Source organism: Microcaecilia unicolor, chromosome 5 (genome assembly GCF_901765095.1).
Source record: "Microcaecilia unicolor chromosome 5, aMicUni1.1, whole genome shotgun sequence".
NCBI classification, from domain to species: domain Eukaryota; kingdom Metazoa; phylum Chordata; class Amphibia; order Gymnophiona; family Siphonopidae; genus Microcaecilia; species Microcaecilia unicolor.
In genome coordinates, this window is record NC_044035.1 from 253191069 (window position 1) to 253212932 (window position 21864).

General features: G+C 47.2%; 1 protein-coding gene across 1 annotated transcript in view; it reads left to right on the forward strand.

Moving 5' to 3' along the window:
• The window catches only part of GSK3B (glycogen synthase kinase 3 beta), a 362942-nt gene that overhangs the window by 150960 nt on the left and 190118 nt on the right, over positions 1-21864 (forward strand). Inside the window, 1 exon segment of the mRNA XM_030203995.1 lies at positions 19278-19361. Coding sequence (XP_030059855.1) covers positions 19278-19361 — 84 coding nt within the window.

Below are 21864 nucleotides of genomic sequence, written 5' to 3' on the forward strand. Positions count from 1 at the left end.
TGCGGTTGCACCATGGAGCAATACAAAGGCATTATAATGTCCTTATTTTTGTTTTCCATTCCTTTCCTAATAATACCTAATATTCTATTTGCTTTCTTAGCCACCGCAGCACCGAGCAGAAGGTTTTCAACATATCAATCACGATGACACTTAGATCCCTTTCTTGGTCGGTGACTCATAACGTGGAAACTTGCATGACGTAGCTATAATGTGGGTTCCTCTTTCCCACATGCATCACTTTGGACTTGGCCACATTAAACATCATCTGCCATTTAGACGCCCAGTATCCGTCTCATAAGGTCCTCCTGTAATTTTTCACAATCCACTCGTGATTTAACTACTTTGAATAACTTTGTGTTGTCTTCAAATTTAATTACCTCACTAGTTACTCCCATCTCTAGGTCATTTATAAATATATTTTAAAAAGCAGCAATCCTAGCACAGACCCCTGGGGAACCCCACTAACTATCCTTCTCCATTGAGAATACTGACCATTTAACCCTACTCTCTGTTTTCTATATTTTAACCGTTTTTTAATCACAATAGGACACTACCTCCTATCCCATGACTCTCCAATTTCTTCTGGAATCTTTCACAAGGTACTTTGTCAAACACCTTTTGAAAATCCAGATACACAAGATCAACCGGCTCACCTTTATCCGCATGTTTGTTCACCCCTTCAAACAAATGTAATAGATTGGTGAGGCAAGATTTCCCTTCACTAAATCCATGTTGACTTTGTCTCATTAATCCATGCTTTTGAATATGTTCTGTAATTTTGTTCTTTATAATAGTCTCTACCATTTTGCCCAGCACCAGCGTCAGACTCACCGGTCTATAATTTCCCAGATCTCCTCTAGAACCTTTTTTAAAAATCGGCGTTACATTGGCCACCCTGCAATCTTCTGGTACCACGTTTGATTTTAAGGATAAATTGCATATTACTAACAATAGTTCCACAACTTCATTTTTAAGTTCTATCAGTACTCTGGGATGAATACCATCTGATCCAGGAGATCTGCTACTCTTCAGTTTGTCAAATTGCCCCATTACATCCTCTAGGTCTATAGAGATTTCATGCAGTTTCTCCGGCTCGTCAGCTTTGAATACCATTTCTGTCACCGGTATCTCTCCCAAATCTTCCTCTGTGAAGATTGAAGCAAAGAATTCATTTAATCTCTCCGCTACGGCTTTGTCTTCCCTGATCGACCCTTGTGGCCTCATGTCTGTTCTTAAGTGATTCAGAAGCATGGTCTGGAAGCACACACTGAATTTTTTTGCTCCTGTTTTCTCTTGTTTCTGTTATGACTCTCAGCATGTTTGTTCACATTTTTGCACCTGCATTTGTCAGCATCAGCTCAGCAGTTCTGCAGAAATGGTTGTTCCTTAGTGCAGGCAGCAGATGAATCCATCAACTGGTGGGTTGTATCCATCTACTAGCAGGTGGAGATAGAGATCACTGACTTAAGTGAGTGGTATTGGACGACCAGCTCCTCTGTAAGCTAGTATATCTCTATCTCCAGCAGGTGGTGGACGTCTCCTTTCCAGCTCCTGGATTCTTCTGCTGTGGGACTCCTCGGCTAGTTTTGGCTAGCCAGTTTAGAGTACAGGTGATTGGCTCTTGTGCAATCGTTGGGGGCATACTTCTTTGGGGGTCCCTGCCTCACCCTGTGTCCCCTTGTACCTCCCTCTCTTGCCTGATTGCTGTATCCTTACCATTTAAAAAAAATAAAAGAAAGAGAAACAGCTTCAGAGCTAGTGGTGCAGCTTCTGCTGTTAAAAAAAAAAAAAGAAGAAAAGACCTAAGAGAAGACGGTTTTGGCGTTTGGCTGGAGGGAGCAGGAACACGGACTCTGTGTGTTTTTATCAGCTGTTCTCTCGCGTTTTGGGAGGCTTGTTCTATTTGCGGCAGTGCTGGGTGAGTGACCTTTATTTTTTTTATTTTGGAGAGCATGTCTGGATGAGAGCAGAAGCAGTTAAGCGCTGCTCCCGATGTGGTAAAAAGAGGCCCACATCAGGTCTTTGTTTGGCAGGCTGCTCTAAGTCTGGGCCGGCTGAGACGGCACCTGTCGTGGAGCCATCAGTTTCCCGTGCTGATAGCGCTGCTCCGCGCGCCATTTTGTCTTCTCCCGATGCGGCTCCCGCCAGTCAGCTGATGGCGGTTTTAGAGTCTTTGCCTTTGGCGGATTCAGAGCATTTTTCTCTCTCTCCAGCGCAACTGGGGAAATTCTTTCGGTGCCTGGGGGGTCAGGGGATCTGTTTTCCATAGAATTTGTTCTTTTATTGCATCAGGCATATCTTTTAAAGAAGACTCCCTCTCAGCTTCTTCCCAGGGGCCTTAACTGCCTTTAAATCGTTCGGGGGCAGGGTTTGAGCAGATCCTTTCTTCTGCTTCTGATTCTTTCTCTCCTAAGAGAAGAACGGCCTCTATTTCTGAGGGGGCATCTTTGGGCCCCAGTTCCCCTTTACCTTTTCTTTCTGCTTTGTCAGGGGACTCTCTCCTCCCTTCTAGAGCAGATGATTTTTAGGAGGGTGATTTGAAGCAGGAAGAGCCTGATGACCCTACTGCTGTTCGGGTTTTCCATAAGGATGAGCTTTCCTCTCTGATTGCTAATGCGTTGGCAGTTTTGGATATTGCAGGTCCGGAACCTCAGTCTTCCTCGGTCAATCTTAAGATGACCAGTACGCGTAAGCCTTCTAAGGCATTTCCAGTTCATGAGGCTATTCAAGAGCTGTTCTCAGCTCAGTGGTCCGACCCTGAAGGGACTTTTAAAGTGGCCAAGGCAATGTCTCGCCTTTATCCAGTAGTTTCGGATCAGGCGGACAAGTATGTTATCCTTACTGTGGATGCTTTGGTAACTGCAGTCACCAAAAAGACTACCCTTCCGGTAGAAGGTGGGGTAGCGCTCAGGGATATGCAGGACCGTCGCCTTGAGGCCTCTTTGAAACGTTCCTTTGAAGTGTCAGCGTTGGCTCTTCAGGCGTCAATTTGTAGCTCATATTCAACCAGGGCATGTCTTAGTTGGCTTCATCAGGCACAGCAGCATGACCTAGATGAGAGTTTGCGTTTGGAATCTCTCTGCTCTTTTGGAATCAGGCTTAGCTTATTAAGCTGATTCCTTTCATGACCTCGTTTGCTCATCAGCTAAGCTTATGGCTCTTTCAGTTTCTTCTCGCCGTTTGTTGTGGTTATGCCATTGGGCAGCGGATTTGGCCTCTAAGCAGAGACTCACTCGGCTTCCTTTCCAGATCAAGGTTCTCTTTGGGGAAGATTTGGAAAAGATTGTTAAGGACTTAGGTGACTCTAAGGGTCAACGTTTGCCAGAGGACAGGGCTTGGTCGACTCCGAGGACTTCTGCGTCTTCTGCTTCTCAGCCTCGTTTTAGAGAGGTTCAGCGTTATCGGCTGGGTCGGCCTCCTGCTAACTTCCAGTGAAGCCGTTTCCAGCAGCGTTCTTCCTTTCGGAATGATAAACATTACGCGGCCTCCTCCTCACGCTCAGGTGTTTCAGGGCGTCCTTTGCAATGATGGGGCGAAGGTCCACTCTTCGGTTCCAGAGATTGGCGGTCAGCTGACCCTTTTTTACGAAGAGTGGGCCAACATTACCTCAGAACAGTGAGTCTTGCATATTATCAGAGAAGGTTACAAGCTAGAGTTTTCTTCTCCTGTAGGCAACAATTTTGTGGAATCCTGTTGTGTCTCCATCTCCAAACAGGTAGCAATTGAAGCCACTATCCGTTCTCTCCTGGAGCTCTGGGCAGTGGTTCCTGTTCCGCTTTCTGAAATTTGGACAGGTCGTTATTCCATTTATTTTGTGGTGCATCGAAAAGGAGGTTCTTTTCGCCCCATTCGCAATCTCTGCAAAATAAAAGCTCTTGAGGGTTTGGCATTTTCGCATGGAAACATTGCGGTCCGCGGTAGCTGCAGTTCAGCCAGGAGAGTTTCTCATGGCTCTGGATCTCAAGGAGGCATATCTTCATATCCCTATTTGGCAGCAACATCAGCGTTTTCTCCGTTTTGCCATTTTAGGATGTAATTTCCAATTCCGAGCACTTCCCTTTGGCCTTGCCACTGCTCCTCGGACATTCTCAAAAGTCATGGTGGTGGTAGCAGCGTTCCTGAGGAAGGAAGGGGATCAGGGTTCATCCCTACCTCGACGACTGGTTGATTTGAGTGGACTCGGCTCTAGAGAGCCACAAGGCTACCGACCGGGTCATTTGTCTGTTGCAGTCATTGGGCTGGGTCATCAATTTATCCAAGAGTCATCTGATTCCATCTCAGCAGTTAGACTACGTGGGAGTTCGCTTCAATACAGTGCTGGGTCGTGTCTTCCTCCCAGAGGAGCGGGTGCTCAAGCTCCATTCTCAGATTTCCAGCATCTTCCAGTTGACCTGTCCCCAGGCTTGGGATTACGTTCAGGTTCTGGGTTCAATGGCAGCGACTTTGGAGGTCGTTCCTTGGGCCAGAGCTCACATGAGGCTGCTTCAGTCGTCACTTCTGTGCAGGCGGTCTCCCGTCTCTCAGGATTATCAACGCCGTCTCCCTTGGCTTCCCAGGGAGCTACGCAGTTTGACATGGTGGCTTCACAGTCTCCACTTGCGGAAGGGAGTATCTCTGGCAGTTCCACAGTGGATAATAGTAGTCTCAGATGCCAGCCTCTCGGGTTGGGGGGGCTGCTCTTTGTCTACAACGTTATGGCCAGGGGACTTGGTCAGCGACCGAGGCCAGCTGGCCGATCAAGCGCCTAGAACTCAGAGCAGTGTTCAGCGCCCTCCTACGGTTGTTGGAGGGGAAGGAGGTTCGTGTATTTTCGGACAACAGAGCAGCAGTGGCTTATATCAGTCGCCAGGGTGGCACTCGGAGTTCAGCTCTGGCGACAGAGGCAGATCGGTGGGCGGAGGCTCATATGCAGTGTCTGTCGGCAGCTCACATTGTGGGTATCAGCAATGTACAAGCGGATTTCCTCAATCGACACACCCTGGATCCAGCGGAGTGGGAGTTGTCGGCAGAGGAGTTTCAATTGATCTGTCGGAAGTGGGGAACTCCGACCATGGACCTCATGGCGACACAGAAGAACACCAAGGTATCCCTATTCTTCAGCAGAAGAAAGGAACCCAAGTCTGCAGGCCTCGACACTCTTCTACCACCGTGGCTGGAGAATGTGCTTCTGTACGTGTTCCCTCCTTGGCCCTTGATCGGAAGGGTTCTACTCAGGATTGCTCTACACCCAGTCTGAGTCATTCTGGTGGCTGCAGATTGGTCTTGGCGTCCCTGGTATGCAGGTCTGATGCAGCTCCTAGTGGAGTCGCCTTTTCGACTGCCAGTTCTGCCCGACCTTCATCAAGGGCCAGTAAACATGGAGGATCCTTACCACTTTGGTCTTACAGCCTGGCTATTGAATGGTCACGGTTGAGGAAAAAGGGCTATTCTGATGTTGTCATAGCTACTCTATTGCAGGCTCGTAAACGGTCCACTTCGACAGCGTATGCCCTTGTTTGGTGCACTTTCGTGGCATAGTGTGAGGCCCGCGCATGGTCTCCTTTTCAAGCTTCTGTGGCTCAGCCTTTTGCGTTTTTGCAAGACGGTTTACAGAAAGGTTTGGCATATAGCTCGCTTCAGGTTCAAGTGGGAGCCCTAGCATGGTTTCGGTGGAGGATGTCTGGTTCCCCCTTGGTGGTGCATCCAGACGTGGTACTTTTTTGCGTGGGGCTCTTCACCTCCGCCCCCCTTTGCGTCAAGGAGTGGAGGAGTGGCCTAGTGGTAGAATCAACTGTCTTGAAATCCAGAGGTGGCCGGTTCAAATCCCACTGCTGCTCCGTGTGATCTTGGGCAAGTCACTTAACCCTCCATTGCCTCAGGTACAAACTTACAGATTGTGAGCCCTCCTGGGACAGAGAAATATCCAGCGTATCTGAATGTAACTCACCTTGAGCTACTACTGAAAAAGGTGTGAGCAAAATCCAAATAAATAAAAATAAACCTTGTCCGTCTTGGAACATTAATTTGGTTCTTAGTGTGTTGCAAGGCTTTCCTTTTGAACCGTTACGTAGGGCTTCCAATAAAGATCTTACCCTGAAGGCTGTGTTTTTGGTAGCTATAGCTTCAGCACGTAGAATCTCCGAGATTCAAGCCCTTTCATGTCGGGATCCTTTTTTGCAGTTCTTAGAGGCGGACGTTACATTGCGAACTGTACCTTCCTTTTTGCCGAAGGTTATCTCGGCTTTTCATCTCAATCAGCCTCTTTTTCTTCCTTTCTTTAGGGAAGAGGATTTTCCCGTGACTTTTTGGAGTCTTCATCTTTTGTATGTGCGTCGCATCCTTCGCTATTTGTCGATGTCTAACAACTTCTGAAAGACAGATCATTTGTTTGTGCTTCTTCAAGGTTCTCGGCTTCAAAACAGACTATTGCGAGATGGCTTAAGGAAGCTATTTTTTCAGCGTACTTGTTTGCTGGTTGGAGCTTTCTGGAACCTTTATGTGCTCATTCTACTAGAGCGCAGTCGACCTCATGGGTGGAGTCTTTGGTCTTGTCCTTACAAGAAATTTGTCTGGCGGCTACTTGGGCCTCCGTTCATTTCTTTACCAAGCATTATAGAGTGGACTTAGCAGCCAGATCTGAAGCTTCTTTTGGTACGGCGGTCTTGTCAAGGGGGGGACGACGGTGTCCCTCCCTATCTAGAGACTGCTTTGGTACATCCCACCAGTTGATGGATTCATCTGCTGCCTGCTCTAAGGAAGATAAAATTATGTTCTTACCTGATAATTTTCTTTCCTTTAGCTGCAGCAGATGAATCCAGCATCCCTCCCTAGCTTACCGTCGCTTTTTATCTATTCACTCTGTGTGTTTGTTGTTCCTGTTTGTTCCAGTTCTTTTGTGTCTTGCCGTTTCAAAATTTGGAAAGAGTTTCATCTTTACTTGATTATACTCTTGTTCTGTTGTTTCTCTCCTTATGAGGAGGAAGGTTTTCTTCTTGCATGGACCTATCTTTGCTTTGTGATGAGCTATATACTAGCTTACAGAGGGGCTGGTCGTCCAATACCACTCACTTAAGTCACTGATCTGTATCTCCACCTGCTGGTAGATGGATACAACCCACGAGCTGATGGATTCATCTGCTGCAGCTAAAGGAAAGAAAATTATCAGGTAACATAATTTTACCTTATCTCTTCCTACCAGCAGGTGGAGGTAGATAAAAGACCAGTAACATTACTTGTGATAAGCTGTGGTGCCCTCTGGAAGATTCCAGCATTTTTCTCTACTTTGAACAATCGGTAGGTTGCTTTTAAGTGCCCTTGAGTCCCTGGCCTAGCTCCGCTCTTTGCTGGTCATGGCCATGCAGCGTGGTTGACCCTGAGGGCTGCTCCTATGCTTACGGATTTGTTCTGTGCCTAGTCGAGTGTGGAGTTTGGCCCTGTAGCCCCCAGTTTGCACTTAATACTGCTACTGGTTATGGCTTCAGGCTCAGTCCTCTGGGACCTTGCCCGGCGAGTGTGGGTCCCCATCCCCCCCACTCCTGCCCTGCTCTGCCGCTCTATGAGGTGAACCCTTTTTTTCTGGGGGGGGGGGGGGGGGGGGGAGAGGAAGCCTGTTAGCTCTTCCCTGTATAGGGATTAGGGCTGTTTTTTTGCTGCTACTGTAGCTTTTAAAAGGTCTGTTTAAAAAAAAAAAAAAAAAAAGCGCAGAGCTTTAAATAGGGAAATCCCTTTATTAGCAAGTGAGGATTTCCCCAATTAACAACTGAGAAGAGCCCAGGGAGCATTGGGACTTTGGGCTGAGGGAATCTGCTGAAGTTCTGTAGGTGCCCTACCCCCCCCCCCCCCCCCCCCCGTGTAAGTCACATGGTTGGAAATGCAGGTAGGCTCTGCAGACTGACAGCTGAGAACAGCTGCCAGTTCAGCGTGTCCAAATTGTGATGGGCCATTTCCGACTTTGGAAGGGGGAAGGGGGTGCGGTTGAGCCCGGCTCTGGTTCTCTCTCTTCCGAAGCATCGGGACATAAGTTATTTTGTCTTCACAGGTTTCTCCTGCATCTCTTTTGATGTAGCAGGAACCTGTTCCTCCTACCTCTGGGGGTAGGGGGTTCTTGTCCCCTACTCCCTATGGGCCCACCTGCTTGGGGGGGGGGGTACGATGGGGCCCTCAAATGGTTTTTGGTTTTAGAACTTGGCTCAGATGGTCAAGCAGTCCCTGGTGGGCTACTTGGAGTGGGGCCACTCTGGGAATGAAACGGCACATGGCTGAAGGTGTGCTTCTAATCGCCCGGTGCCTTCGAGAACAGATCTGGGGGATTTGAAGAACCTCTTGGACTCCTTTCCCCTCTGGATTCTGAGACAGAGGGCCTCTGGACCTGAAGGAGGAATGGTCATTATCTGGCCATTTCAGGGGGAGGAGCTGTTTCATCTCATTGATGAGGTGGCTACATCTAGCCTTGATGTGGACCGTGGATGCAGGTCCTGTGGAAGGAGACCCATTGCTGCAAGGGTTCACTGCTCCCCCCCCCCTCCCGGGGCAAGCTTTTTCCATTGCACAAGGCGCTCGTCTGCATGATGATGGGAGAGTGGGATGTTCCAGATGGTCCTCTTCGAGGCACCAGAGTGCTGGAACACCTTTTATACCTTTGTTTCAGTGGCGGTGGCAAAGTATTGGTTGCTCCCCAAAGTGGACACCCTAGTTACGGCGGTCATGAAGTGGTCTCAGTTCAGGGGTTTTCTGCCCTCAAGAATACCACAATAAGAAGGTGCATCAGCATCTTTGCTTTATTCTGTAGGTGCATCCAGGCGGCTATCTGTGGGGACTGCGTTGAGTGATCCATTCTGTGATGGTTGTAGCGGCTCCCAGAGTCACTGGAGGAGATTCGCTTGGAGTCTAGCACAGTCTAGCCAGTACGGTCTCTCTGGTTGTAATTATGTGACCATGTTTCAGACTTTTTGTTTTTAAATAATTAGACTATGTCAATGTTTGTTTATGATGCATAAATATTTTATTTTTAGGCCAAAGATTCTATAGGTATGTCTGTCTTGCACATGATACCTATTTTTTAGTTATGTTTTACACTATTATCTATAATTACATCAGTAAGCTTAAATATCCTTGTTATAATCTGAGTTTTTATCTGTTTTTGATTTATATTGTTATCTATGCTTAATACAGACCCTTGACGCAGGCGCTGTGTGCAGAAAAGCGGCCCGTGCCGGATCCACATTGGAAAATCGATTTTTATCATTAAAGGAATTGTGTCCTGTTTCAGGCTCCTGGTGCTTGTTGTTGGATTTTGTTCTGCACTTTGGACCCTCTCTGTGTTATGTTTCTCTCAGTTGCTCAACAAAAAAACCCCCCAAAATGGAACTATTTTTTCTTTATCTGATTTGTTGCTTGAACATTCCCACTTCAGGCACAGGCAGCTCCTTGTGACTCTGGGCAAGTCACTTAACCCTCCGTTGCCCCATGTAAGCCGCATTTAGCCTGCCATGAGTGGGAAAGCGCGGGGTACAAATGTAACAAAAACAAACAAACATGGAGACAGTCCCTGCTGACAGAGCTTACAATCTAATTAGGACAGACAAACGAGATAAGGGAACATTAAAGTGAGGATGATAAAATAAGGGTTTTAAACAAGTGAACAAGGGTTAGGAGTTAAAAACTGCATCAAAAAGGTGGGCTTTTAGCTTAGATTTGAAGGTGGTCAGAGATGGAGCTTGACGTACCGGCTCAGGAAGTCTATTCCAGGCATATGGTGTGCAGCAAGATAAAAGTAGCTGCAGTTTCACATTAAAGTAAAACTGTTTTATGGGGTTGGGGGGGGGGGGGGGGGAGTCATCATTTAGGGTTTCTAGAGTTTTCACACAGAATGAACCTGGACTCCACGCACTATCAAGTATGCAGTGTTTTGCTTGCTTTCTGCTCATTCTGGTTGCAGTAGTTGATGGGGCATGGGTGCGTTGCAAAGAGACTTTCTTCTTTGGAAGGTACATACTGGAATCTTCAAGGGGCACCATAGCTTGTTATCAGTGATGTCACTGGTAGAGTTCAGTCCTTTCTTTACCTCCACCTGCTTCTGGAAAGGGATAATGACCATTAGTGCAGAACAGTTTTGCTAACAAAAGGAAATGATCAAGTAAGGTATAATTTCTCCTTTGTCTCTAACCAACTGATTGAACCAGCTTAATTTGGGATTCTGCCAAGCTTATTGACCTCATTAGGCAGTCAAAGGCTCTTGCAACATTCTAAGCAAGTGCTTGTCTCTATGATATGAAGTGATGCCAAGGCTGAAGGTCAAACCACATGGCAATAAGCTTTGCTAGAACTCTTTAAGCATTCAGTTACAAATACATTTCTTTCCATCTTTGATAGGCTGACTGGGGTACTGTAAAATAACAATACTTTCAGGCAGAGCTTTCAAACAAGAATACATTATTTTCAGAGTCCTGGTGTGTTTAAAAATATGGATCATTGAAACTCTGCACAGTCCTGGCCCTCTAGAAATACTGAACAGATCAATGAAAATTCAGCTGTCCTTAACTTTGCAAACAAACAGTGTAAACAGTTTAATTAGTCAGTTTTCCTTTGAGAGAGCAGAGACCTGTACTTCTCAGTTTCTTTAAACCATAATACACTCTAGCTTGCTCCACAGATACCTGTTGGGTGAAGCTTAATTACCATTGCCAACATTCCCCATGGAGAGGTTGCCTCGATTGTTCACTTTTATGCAGACGCAGGATCCCTTATCACTAGTCTGCACATGCAAATTCAGTTAGGTAATTTTATAACCAGCTGCCCAGCTGGGTTAATAGGGCAGGAATGGACCTATTCTATTATAGGTGCCTGTGTCTTTATAAAATGCTTGTATATTTAGGTTCAGGCCTAAATTTTAGTTTGTGAAGTTATTGCTTCCTTGTCATCAGCAGCAGATGAATCCATTACGAATGGGTTGTGTCCACCTACCAGCAGGGGGAGATAGAGAACACTGAAAACCATAGTGCCTCCTGGATGGCTAGCTCCATCTGCCTCCCAGTATTCTCTATCTCCCAGCAGAGTCGGACGCAGCTTATTCAGCTCCTTCAAGAATCTGCCTGGGGTGGCTCCTGTGCCTGTGCCAGTTGTAGCAGGGGTGTTGTGGCTATTGCAGCTCCACTTTAAAGGCACATAGGTTAGCCCTTTCCCTGCCTTACCCTTCCCCCTATGTGAATGCAGGCATATAGGTTTGCCCTGTCTCTGCCTTTCCCACTCTCTTCTATGTGGATGCAGGCACATTGGTTCGTCCTTTCCCTGCCTTTCTCACTCTTCTGGACCTCTGGAGTGCCTCTGTAGCTGGTGCCTCTAACTTTCCTCACAGCGTTAAAAAAAAACAAAAAAAACAAAAAAAAAAAACCGCGACGCGCATGTTAGCGCTGCGATTCTGTCTGTCTGTGCAGCATGACTGGAGCTTTGGGACTCGGTCTGTTGAGGTAAGAGCGTCTTGTAGCTCCTCTGGGGAGGGCCCGAGATCGGGGCGTTTTTGGCGCGAATCCGCCATTTTGAAATTTTCCGCCATTTTCAGCGATGGCTGCGGAGGTTGTTAAGCGCTGTTCACGTTGTGGCAAGCGCAGATCAGCAGCCGGGGCCCTGTAAATCGTGCTCTTCATACGTCAGGGCCGGCACGAGCATGGCGAGCGATGTCTCTTCCTGCTCGGTGGAGCTGGCAGCGGGCGCCATCTTGGATGCGCCGCATGGTCCGACCCCTGCAGGAGCAGAGGGGAATCTCGGATGGAGGCTACCAGAGGAGCTGCTTGCCCCGGTTGGAACCAGGAGACCAAGGTGAGCCTTTCTCCCCTGAGTTTGTGTTGCTTTTACATAAAGCAGTCATGTTAAAGAGGGCTGTGCCGCAGGTGTCTGACCCTGCGTTGCTACCTGGTTTCCCTCCGGTGGAGGCTGGCCCGGGATTGCCGTCAGGCATTTTTTCCCCAGACATTTGGCCGCAGGACAAGTGTAGAGAAGGGTAAATTCCCCTTCAGAGAGTGGCGAACCTCCCTTCCCCGTGGTCGGGCTGTGGGGATTCTGAGGGGTCTGGCAGGCCTTCGTGGTCTGAGGAGCCAGAGGAAGGTGCCGGATTGCCACTGGATCCAGATGATCCCACCGCGGTTAGGATTTTCCACCGCGAGGAGCTGCCAGCGCTTATTTCTGACGCCTTGCAGGCCCTCTCTATTGAAGATCCTGTGCTTGACGAGGCCTCCTCTGGTAATCCGAGGATGGCAAGTACTAAGAAGCCTGCTCAAGCCTTTCCTTTGCATGACTCCATCCAAGAGCTTATTTCGGCTCAATGGGTTGACCCCGAGGGGCCTTTGAAAGTTGCCATGGCAATGGGGTACTTATACCCTCTCAGTGAGGAGCACTTGGCACGCTTGGCCGTGCCTAAAGTAGATGCCCTAGTCACGGCTGTGACGAAGAAGACTACCCTCCCAGTAGACGAAGGGGTCGCCCTGAAGGACATGCAGGACTGACGGCTGGAATCAGCAATGAAATGGTCCTTTGAAATTTCAGGCCTAGCCTTACGGCTGTCTGTGTGCAGTTGTTATGCTGCTCGAGCCTGCCTCGCTTGGTTGCAACAGGCAGTGGAACAGCCCGGGGATGGAGTGGAGCCCCTTGTGGAGGTGGCACTGTGGATGGAGTCGGCCTTGTCATTTTTGGCTGACGCCCTTTATGATCTGGGAAGAGCCTCGGCTAAACAGATGGCTGTGGCGGTGGCCGCTCGCCGCCTTCTAGGGCTACGGCATTGGGCGGCTGACATGGCCTCTAAGCAAAGGTTGGTGGAGTTGCCCTTCCAGGGCCTTCTCCTATTTGGTGATGAGTTGGAGAATATTGTCAAGGCCTGGGGGATGCTAAACCCCAGCGCTTACCCGAGGATAGGCCGCGGCCTTCCAAGGGTCAGGCGGTTCCCTCCTCTTCCAGACCTCGCTTCCATGAAGCTAGAAGGTACTGCCTGGGGTGTTCTGCTGGGTTTACTTCACGTGCTCGCTTTCAGCAGAGGAACTCCTTTCGCTCGAACAAATGTTCCGCAGCAGCCGGCTCAAGGCGCCGGCCCACTCCTCGATTCCTGCAGGTGGAGGACATCTTTCCCTCTTTCTCGAGGAATGGGTCAAGATTACCTCAGATCAGTGGGTTTTGAACCTGATCAGAGATGGCTACAGATTAGAATTCAATGCCCCGATGAGAGACGTGTTGGTGGAGTCCCGATGCGGCTCTGCTGTCAAACGGGTGGCGGTAGAGGAGACCTTGCAAGACTTGTTGCACCTCGGGTGCCGCAAAAAGGAGGGTCCTTTTGGCCCATACTCAACTTAAAGGAAGTCAACAAGTCACTAAGAGTGTGGCATTTTTGCATGGAAACCCTGCGCTCTGTCATGGTGGCGGTACAGCCAGGAGAGTTTCTCACGTCTCTGGACCTGAAAGAAGCTTACTTGCACATTCCTATTTGGCCCCCACACCACCGGTTTCTCTGGTTTGCGATGTTGGGAAAACATTTCCAGTTTCGGGCCTTTGCCTTTTGGCCTCGCCACAGCTCCCCAAACCTTTTCCAAGGTAATGGTGGTAGCAGCTGCCTTTCTCAGGCGAGAGGGTATCCGGGTTCACCCGTACCTTGACGAATGGCTCATCAGAGCGTACTCTGCAGAAGAGTCATCATGTTACAGCCAGAGTGGTCTCAGTACTTCAATCTCTGTGCTGGGTCGTCAATATACCCAAAAGTCACCTGAACCCCCCCCCCCCCTTCAATCTCTCGAATGTTTGGGGGTCCGGTTCGACACAGCCTCGGGGTTTGTCTTTCTACCCGAGCAAAGGCAGTGCAAGCTTCAGACCAGGTCCGTCTGCTCCTGAGGATATCTCGCCTGCGAGCTTGGGACATAGTCTAGCTGTTGGGGTCGATGACGACCACCTTGGAAGTGCTGCCATGGGCGAGAGCGCACCTGAGACCTCTGCAGTGTTCCCTGCTTCAACGATGGTCTCCAATATCTCAGGATTACCAGCACAGACTCACGTGGCTCCCTGCGACCCGGCTCAGTATGGAGTGGTGGCTCTCAGACAGCATGCTGCGGCGAGGAATGCCGCTAGTGCTTCCCAATTGGTGCCTGGTGGTAACAGATGACAGCCTGCAGGGCTGGGGGCACATTGCCAGGGAAGGCATGCCCAGGGTCTCTGGACACCCGAGGAGTCAGAGTGGTCCATCAATCGCTTGGAGTTGAAAGCGATATTCCAGGCGCTTCTGGCCTTTCACACAGCCCTGTAGGGACTAGCTGTCAGAGTTCTGTCGGGCAATACGACAGCAGTGGCCTACATGAATTGAGAAGGCGGCACTCAGTGCAGGGCACTGGCCGTGCAGACCGCTCAGATTTGCCACTAGGCCTATCTGACCGAGCGGTCTGCACGGTCGGCCGAGCTACATCTGCAGTTTCTGTCAGCAGCTCACATTGCAGGTCAGAGCAGTGTGCAGGCCGATTTCTAAGCAGGCATCAATTCGACCCAGCAGAGTGGGAACTGGCAGACGAAGTGTTCCTTCAGATCTGTGCCAAATGGAGGACGCCCATAGTGGATCTTATGGCGTCAATTGCAAATGCCAAAGTCCCGTGCTTTACAGCAGACGGAGAGATCCTTGCTTGGCGGGGTTGGATGCCTTGGCTCAACCCTGGCCTCAGGGCCTCCTGTATGTGTTCCCTCCTGGACCCTTGATAGGGCGAGTACTCCTGCGGATTTGGCTACATCAAGGAGAGGTGGTTCTCATTGCCCCGGATTGGCCCAGGCGGCCGTGGTGTGTGGACCTCCGGCAGATGCTGGTGGAGGCTCCCCTTCCTTTGCCTCTGGTAGCGAACCTGTTGTCACAGGGGCCGGTAACCATGGAGGACGCCTGCGGCTTTGGTCTTACGGCACGGCTCTTGAGAGGGCGCAATTGAGAGACAAGGGCTATTCCAACAAGGTCATTTCCACTCTCCTTCAGGCCCGCAAGCGTTCCACTTCCGTTGCCTATGCTCGGATTTGGCGCCAGTTTGAGGCTTGGTGTGCTGCTAAAGCAAGTACACCCATGCGGGCTTCTGTCTCGCCGATACTTGACATTTTGCAGGATGGTTTACAAAAAGGCTTGGCCTATAATTCCCTGCATGTTCAAGTTGCAGCCTTTTCATGTTTCGGGGGAAGGTGCTGGCCTCTCCCTGGCTGCTTATCCTGAGGTGGCACAGTTTCGTAAACGGGTGCTTCGGCTCCGTCCTCCAATGCGGGCTCTGTGTCTGGCCTGGAACCTGGGGTTAGTTTTAAAGGCCCTTCAGTGTTCGCCCTTCGAGCCACTTAGGTGAGCTTCGGAGAAGGATGTGACCCTAAAGATGGTCTTGTTGGTGGCCATTACTTCTGCCAGACGGGTGTCTGAGCTCCAGGCGCTGTCCTGTCGAGACCTATTTCTGCATTTGCACCTTCTAGATGTGCGAAGGGCTCTGTTGCAGTATCTACCCATGTCAAATGCTTTCAGGACCTCTGATCACTTTTGTGTTTTGTTGTCAGGTCCTCACAGAGGGTCTCCAGGGTCTAAAGCTACTCTGGCTCGTTGGCTCAAAGAAGCTATTTTTTCAGCATATCTGCTGTCTGGCCGGCCTCCGCCTGATGCCTTTAAGGCACATTGCACAAGAGCGATTTCCTCTTCCTGGGGTAGAGGAGTGTGGTAGCCGTGTTAGTCCACTTTTAAGGTTATCAATAGAAATCAAACAAAATAAAACATGGAAAAGAAAATAAGATGATACCTTTTTTATTGGACATAACTTAATACATTTCTTGATTAGCTTTCGAAGGTCGCCCTTCTTCCTCAGATCGGAAATAAGCAAATGTGCTAGCTGACAGTGTATATAAGTGAAAACATTCAAGCATTACTATGACAGTCTGACAGGGTGGGAGGATGGGGGTGGGTCGGAGGTATGCATGGGGACATCAAAGCATATCATTGATATTCTAACAGGATGGGTGTGGATAGGTGAGGGGAGGGTGATCAACTGAGACATACAGCTTTATGGTTTATAATGGGCTAGGAACCCCAGATCCTTGTTAAGTCCTTTCTGTTGGGTGTTAAAATATTCAATCATTCTGACTTCAAAGGTTTTACGTTCTTGTATGGTTTTAAAGTTGCCTTTCAGGATTCTCACTGTGAAGTCACTGGTACGGTGTCCTGGTCCTGTAAAATGTTGACCAACAGGCGTGGGAACCCTACTGGCACCAGTATTGTTCATGTGATGTCTATGTAAATTAAATCTTGTCTTAAGCATCTGGCCTGTTTCTCCAATATAGCATCCTTCGTTACATTTTTTACACTGAATGATATATACCACATTGGAAGATGAGCAAGTGAAAGATCCCTTTATGTTGAATATCTTTCCTTTGTGGATGACTTTGGGGTCCTGTGAAATATTTTGGCATAGTTTGCAACTGGATAAATTACAGGGAAGTGTGCCCTTCTGTTCCTTTTCAGTCTGTGATGGAAGTTTACTTCTGATTAGCTTGTGTTTTAAGTTGGGTGGCTGTCGGAACGCCAGTAGTGGTGGGGATGGGAATATCTCTTTCAGTAATTCATCCTCCTGGAGTATAGGTTGTAGATCTCTTATGATTTTCCTCAGTTTTTCCAGCTCTGGATTGTATGTCACTACAAGGGGGATTCTGTCTGTGGATTTTTTTCTCCTTGTACTGTAGCAGATTCTCCCTGGGTGTTTTGAGGGAGGAGGCAATATTCTTGGAGATTATTTTGGGGTTGTAGCCTTTCTGTTTGAAGGATGCAGTCAGGCTTTTAAGGTGTCTGTCTCTGTCCCCTGGGTCAGAGCAGATAAGGTGGTATCTTGTGGCTTGGCTGTAAATGATGGATCTTTTTGTATGTGAAGGATGGAAGCTGGAGTTGTGGAGGTAGCTGCATCTGTCTGTGGGTTTCTTGTATATAGATGTTTGTATACAGCCATCACTGATTGAGACCGTGGTGTCCAAAAAATTGACTCTTTCTGGGGAGTAGTCAATTTTGAATCTGATTGTAGGATGGTATGTATTGAATGCAGAATAAAATTGTTTGAGTTTCTTCACCTTCCGTCCAAATCATAAAAATGTCATCGATGTACCGGTAGTATTTTAGAGGTTTGGTCTGGTGTGTATTCAGAAATGTCTCTTCCAGCTCAGCCATAAAAAGGTTGGCATATTGGGGTGCTGTCCTGGTGCCCATCGCAGTGCCCATTATTTGCAGATATCATTGTTAAAGCGGAAGTAGTTGTGAGTTAAAATGAATTTGATTAATTTTGTAATAGTTTCTGGTGAGTATTGATGGTCCAGTGTGGATTTTTTTAGGAGTCTTCCACATGCAGCTATGCCATCCGCATGTGAAATGTTGCTGTATAGTGATTCTACATCCATCGTGACCAGAAGGGTGTTAGGTGGTAGTTGCTTGATATTTTTCATTTTATTCAGAAAGTCTGTGGTGTCTTGTATGAAGCTGTTAGTTTTGTGTACGAGAGGTTTCAGAATTCCCTCTATGAATCCAGATATTTCTTCCGTGAGTGTGCCAATACCTGATATGATTGGTCTGCCAGGGTTTCCCGGTTTGTGGATCTTGGGTAGCATGTAGAATGAGCCCACAGCAGGCTGGTTTGGTATGAGTTTCTTCAGGCGAGGTTGCGATTGTGTAAGAAATGTTTTGATAAGGTCTTTCAGCTGTTTTGTGTAATCCTGTGTGGGGTCCTCAGTTAGTTTCCTGTAGTATTTATTGTCTGAGAGCTGTCTGTGCCCCTCTTCAATGTATTTTTGTATGTCCATAATTACCACTGCGCCTCCTTTGTCTGCGGGTTTGATGATAATGCGTTCGTTAGTTTGTAGGGTTCTTATGGCCGCTCTTTCTGGTGGAGTAAGATTGTACAGGATTCTCTTTTGTTTGTAGGAAAGTTGGGATTTCACCCTATGTCTGAAACTTTCTATGTAATTATCCAGCTTGTAGTTTTGTCCCTCCTGTGGGGTGAAATAAGTGTTCTTTTGTTTAATACTGTATTCCGGTCTGTTTGGTGTCCCTTTATTATAGAAATGTGTTTTAAGGCGCATTTTTCTAAAGAATTCTTCTAGGTCTGAGTATAGTTGGATTTCATCTAGTTCCCTAGATGGGCAGAATGAGAGCCCTTTGGATAGCACCGAGACCTCATGCTGTGATAATTGATGGTTCGAGAGGTTTATTATCCCCATTTGGTTTGCATCTGTAAAGGTGTGATCAGTATTCCCTGGTTTGTTTGGGCTCTGATTTTCACATGCCTCAGATGTGTATCCAAGTGTCTCCAAGGTGTCTGGGGATGTTGGTTCTGCAGAGCTGTAGCTATTCAAGGATAAGCAGTTTCTCTCTCTTTGATTTTGAAGAAGAGAATATAGCTTTATTTCCTTTTTGCAGATAGCAATGTATTGTTTTTCTCCTTGGATGTTATGTAGGTCCTCTTTAAGTTGGTTCACAAGGTGTGGATGTAATTCCTCCATGTTCCTCATGATTACATCCCTTTGGGTTTGTATTATTCTTTTTTTCTTGTATTCTCTTCTTGGGCTGAAACTGGAGCACTCTCTCTTCAAGAGATATGCAGTGCAGCGACATGGGCTTCTAAGCTCTCATTTGCCTGACATTACAGGCTGGATGTGGCTGCCAGGAGGGATGCGCAATTTGGAGCACAAGTGCTGGCACGTGGTGTGGCCTGTTCCCACCCTATCTAGGAATTGCTTTGATACATCCCATTCGTAATGGATTCATTTGCTTGATGACAAGGAAGGGAAAATTAGGTTCGTACCTTGGTAATTTTCTTTCCTTTAGTCATAACAGATGAATCCATGAGCCCTCCCTGATTGATTGATTGGTTAATGCTGTGTTGGGTTCAGTTTTTCCTGTAGATATGTTCCCTCATTGGGAGAAGTTGGAAAACAGTCTTCAGGATTTCTTTTCTGTTACAGGAGGTTGAGTTCGTCCCTCCTTTGAATTACTGCTCCTGTTCTGGGACGTTCGTTCGCTGTGAGGAAAGTTCATGTTATTCTACTTTGCGGTGTAACACTGCTTTGGAAGCTTCAAATACTGAGAGGCATATGGAGCTAGCTGGCCATGAGGCACTATGGTTGTCAGTGCTCTCTATCTCCCGCTGCTGGTAGGTGGACACAACCCATTCGTAATGGATTCATCTGCTATGACTAAAGGAAAGAAAATTACCAAGGTAAGAACCTAATTTTCCCTTTATTTTGGTTGAAAGCTTTTACAAATCTGGTCCATTTTTTCTTGTCTTTTTCAGAACCGAGAGCTCCAGATCATGAGAAAATTGGATCACTGTAACATTGTACGATTACGTTACTTTTTCTACTCCAGTGGAGACAAGGTGAGTGGGCAACTTGTGAGTACTTACAAAAAGGAAATATGGAAAATACATGACACACACATCATCTTCATGGATTTATTGATATTAGTTTTAATTTAATTTGATATAAATAGCAGATGCAATTTAATATGGGCAAATGCAAAGTGATGCCCATAGGAAAAAAAAATACTAGCTATAGGAACTCAGTGTTGGGTTCCATGTTAAGTCACTTCTCAAGAATTGGATCTTGGTATCATGGTAGAAAATATGTTGAAATCTCTTTCTATGTGAAATGGGAGTCGAAAAAGCAGTTGGAATGTTATAAATTATTTGGGAGGGAATGAAAAATAAAATGGGTAATGTCATAATGCCTTTGTGTCCTTTCATGATGGGACTGTACCTTGAGTATTTTGTGCAGTTCTGGTTGTCCAAACTTTAAAAAAAATATGTATTATGAAATTATTAAAAGTACGAAGAAGAGCAATCAAAATTATAAAGAGGGTAGAATGGTTCCTAGAAAGGCTAAAGAGAGGTGGTTTGATAAATGTTTATGAAATATTGAGTAGGGTGAAACAGGAAATGGTTATAGAATTAAAACTAGAGGTCACTTTGAGACTAATGGGTAACAGATTTGTTAAAGATTGGATATAAGTATTTTTTTTCCAGTCAGCATATGCTGTGAGATGAGGGAAGGCATCTAGTATAGTTGGATTTAAAAGGAGTTTGGAGAAGTTCCTGGAAGAAAACTCCATACATCATTGTTAGCTTGCCAAGAGGACCTGGTTATCACTTGTCATCTGGGAATGAACAGCAAGGGAATGATTCTACTCTTTCAGACCTATTTGGTGTTTGTGACATTGATTGGCCACTGTCAGACACATGATACTGGATTTGGTGTATCTTGCGTTCTTACATTCCTGTGTATTTTAATTCTCAAAACCAGACAAGACTTGGAATTTTCTTTTCAGTAGTCTGAAGTTATTCTTTATATAAATGTTCCAGAAAGCTTTGATGCAGGTCATAAAATCATTGAATGCTTGCAAATTCCAAGATGTGGGAAAATCTGAATCTTTCAGAGCTTCAAGTGTATTTCTCTAAAGCTGTAGACAGTGTGAGAGGCCCAGGCAAGGATAGGTCATGGCAATTTGCTGCCTGAAGCAAAGGATGAAATGGCAACCCTCTCTCCTCCCCTACTCTGAGTATCTGCCTCCCTTAACCCTCAGTTTACATTATTTTTGAGTGGGTTCTTGTCCACTGTTGAGGGTGGCAGCAAAGCATGAGACAGCTGATTGTGGCTTCTGCTTTTCATTTCTGTGTTAGTGGGCATGAGTGTGGGAAGGAAGTGACAGAGATGAAGATGTTTGGCTGAGGGCAAGACTTTGCGTCCTTGCACCCAAATAGAAAGCTCAGGAGAGGAGAAGATGCAGCAGTGAGTTGGGGCCCAGCTGCTATTCTACTAATGATGAGGGGTTGGGGAGAACAGTGGAGTGTGAGGTGTCTGCAATTTCCTTGTCATCAACAGCAGATGAATCCATTAACTGATGGGTTGTATCCGCCTACCAGCAGGTGGAGATAGAGATATACTGGGGCAGAAGGGGCTGGCCGTCCAGAGTCACTGTGTCTTTCAGTGTTCTCTATCTCCCAGCAGGTGTGGACGTCGCTTTAGCAGTTCCTGGATTTCTGCCTGGGGAGGCTCCTGTGCTTTGCCAGTAGAGGGGGGGGGGGGGGGGTGTTGTGGCTGGTGGTGCCCACTTTGAAGGTATACTTGGTTTTGTTCCCTGTCCCTGCCTTACCCCATACCCTACTCTGCAGTCAGTATCCCCTTCTCATTCTCTCCCTCATCTTCCTGCCATTATCTTCCTTTGTTTCTCCAATCCCCTATCTTCTGCATCTCTTTCCCTCCCACTGGTGAATATCTTTCTCCATTACTTTGCCCCCACCTGCCAGCATTATCCTTCCTTTCTCTTTCTGTTTGTCCAGGATCCTCTTGACCCCTCTCTCCCCAGTGCCTGACAGTATAGCATATCCTTATCCCCCTCTTCCTCTTCCTCAAACCCATCATGACTCTGAGTCTGTGGTGTGACTCAGATCACTAGTCCTCCTCCTTCCCACCAGTATCATGTCTTCCTATCTTTGTTGTATCAGCTTGAGTAATTTATCCTTTGGCCATATAGCAGCTACAGAGCTGCAAGGTCACAATGGCTTCATAAGCAACAGCTCTGGCAAGACCATGCTGTTGGAATCTGATACTTGTGGTCATATCATCTGCACCTGTGTAAGGATGCTGATGCTGGCACCCTGTTTTGTCTTCCAAACTGGTGCTGGATCTGTTGGCAGTCCATCTTAGCTTCTGTGGGCTTCTGAGCCTGATAATGTCCTTTGTGCAACAGTACAGCAGCTGCCTCATTCAGTTCTCCCCCCAGTCCCAGCTCTGGTGGTACTTGCTAATTGCTCTCCAAAATTTTGTCTTGAAGCAACTGTCGAACATTTCCTAATCATAGAACCACCCCTGGACCCAAGAATG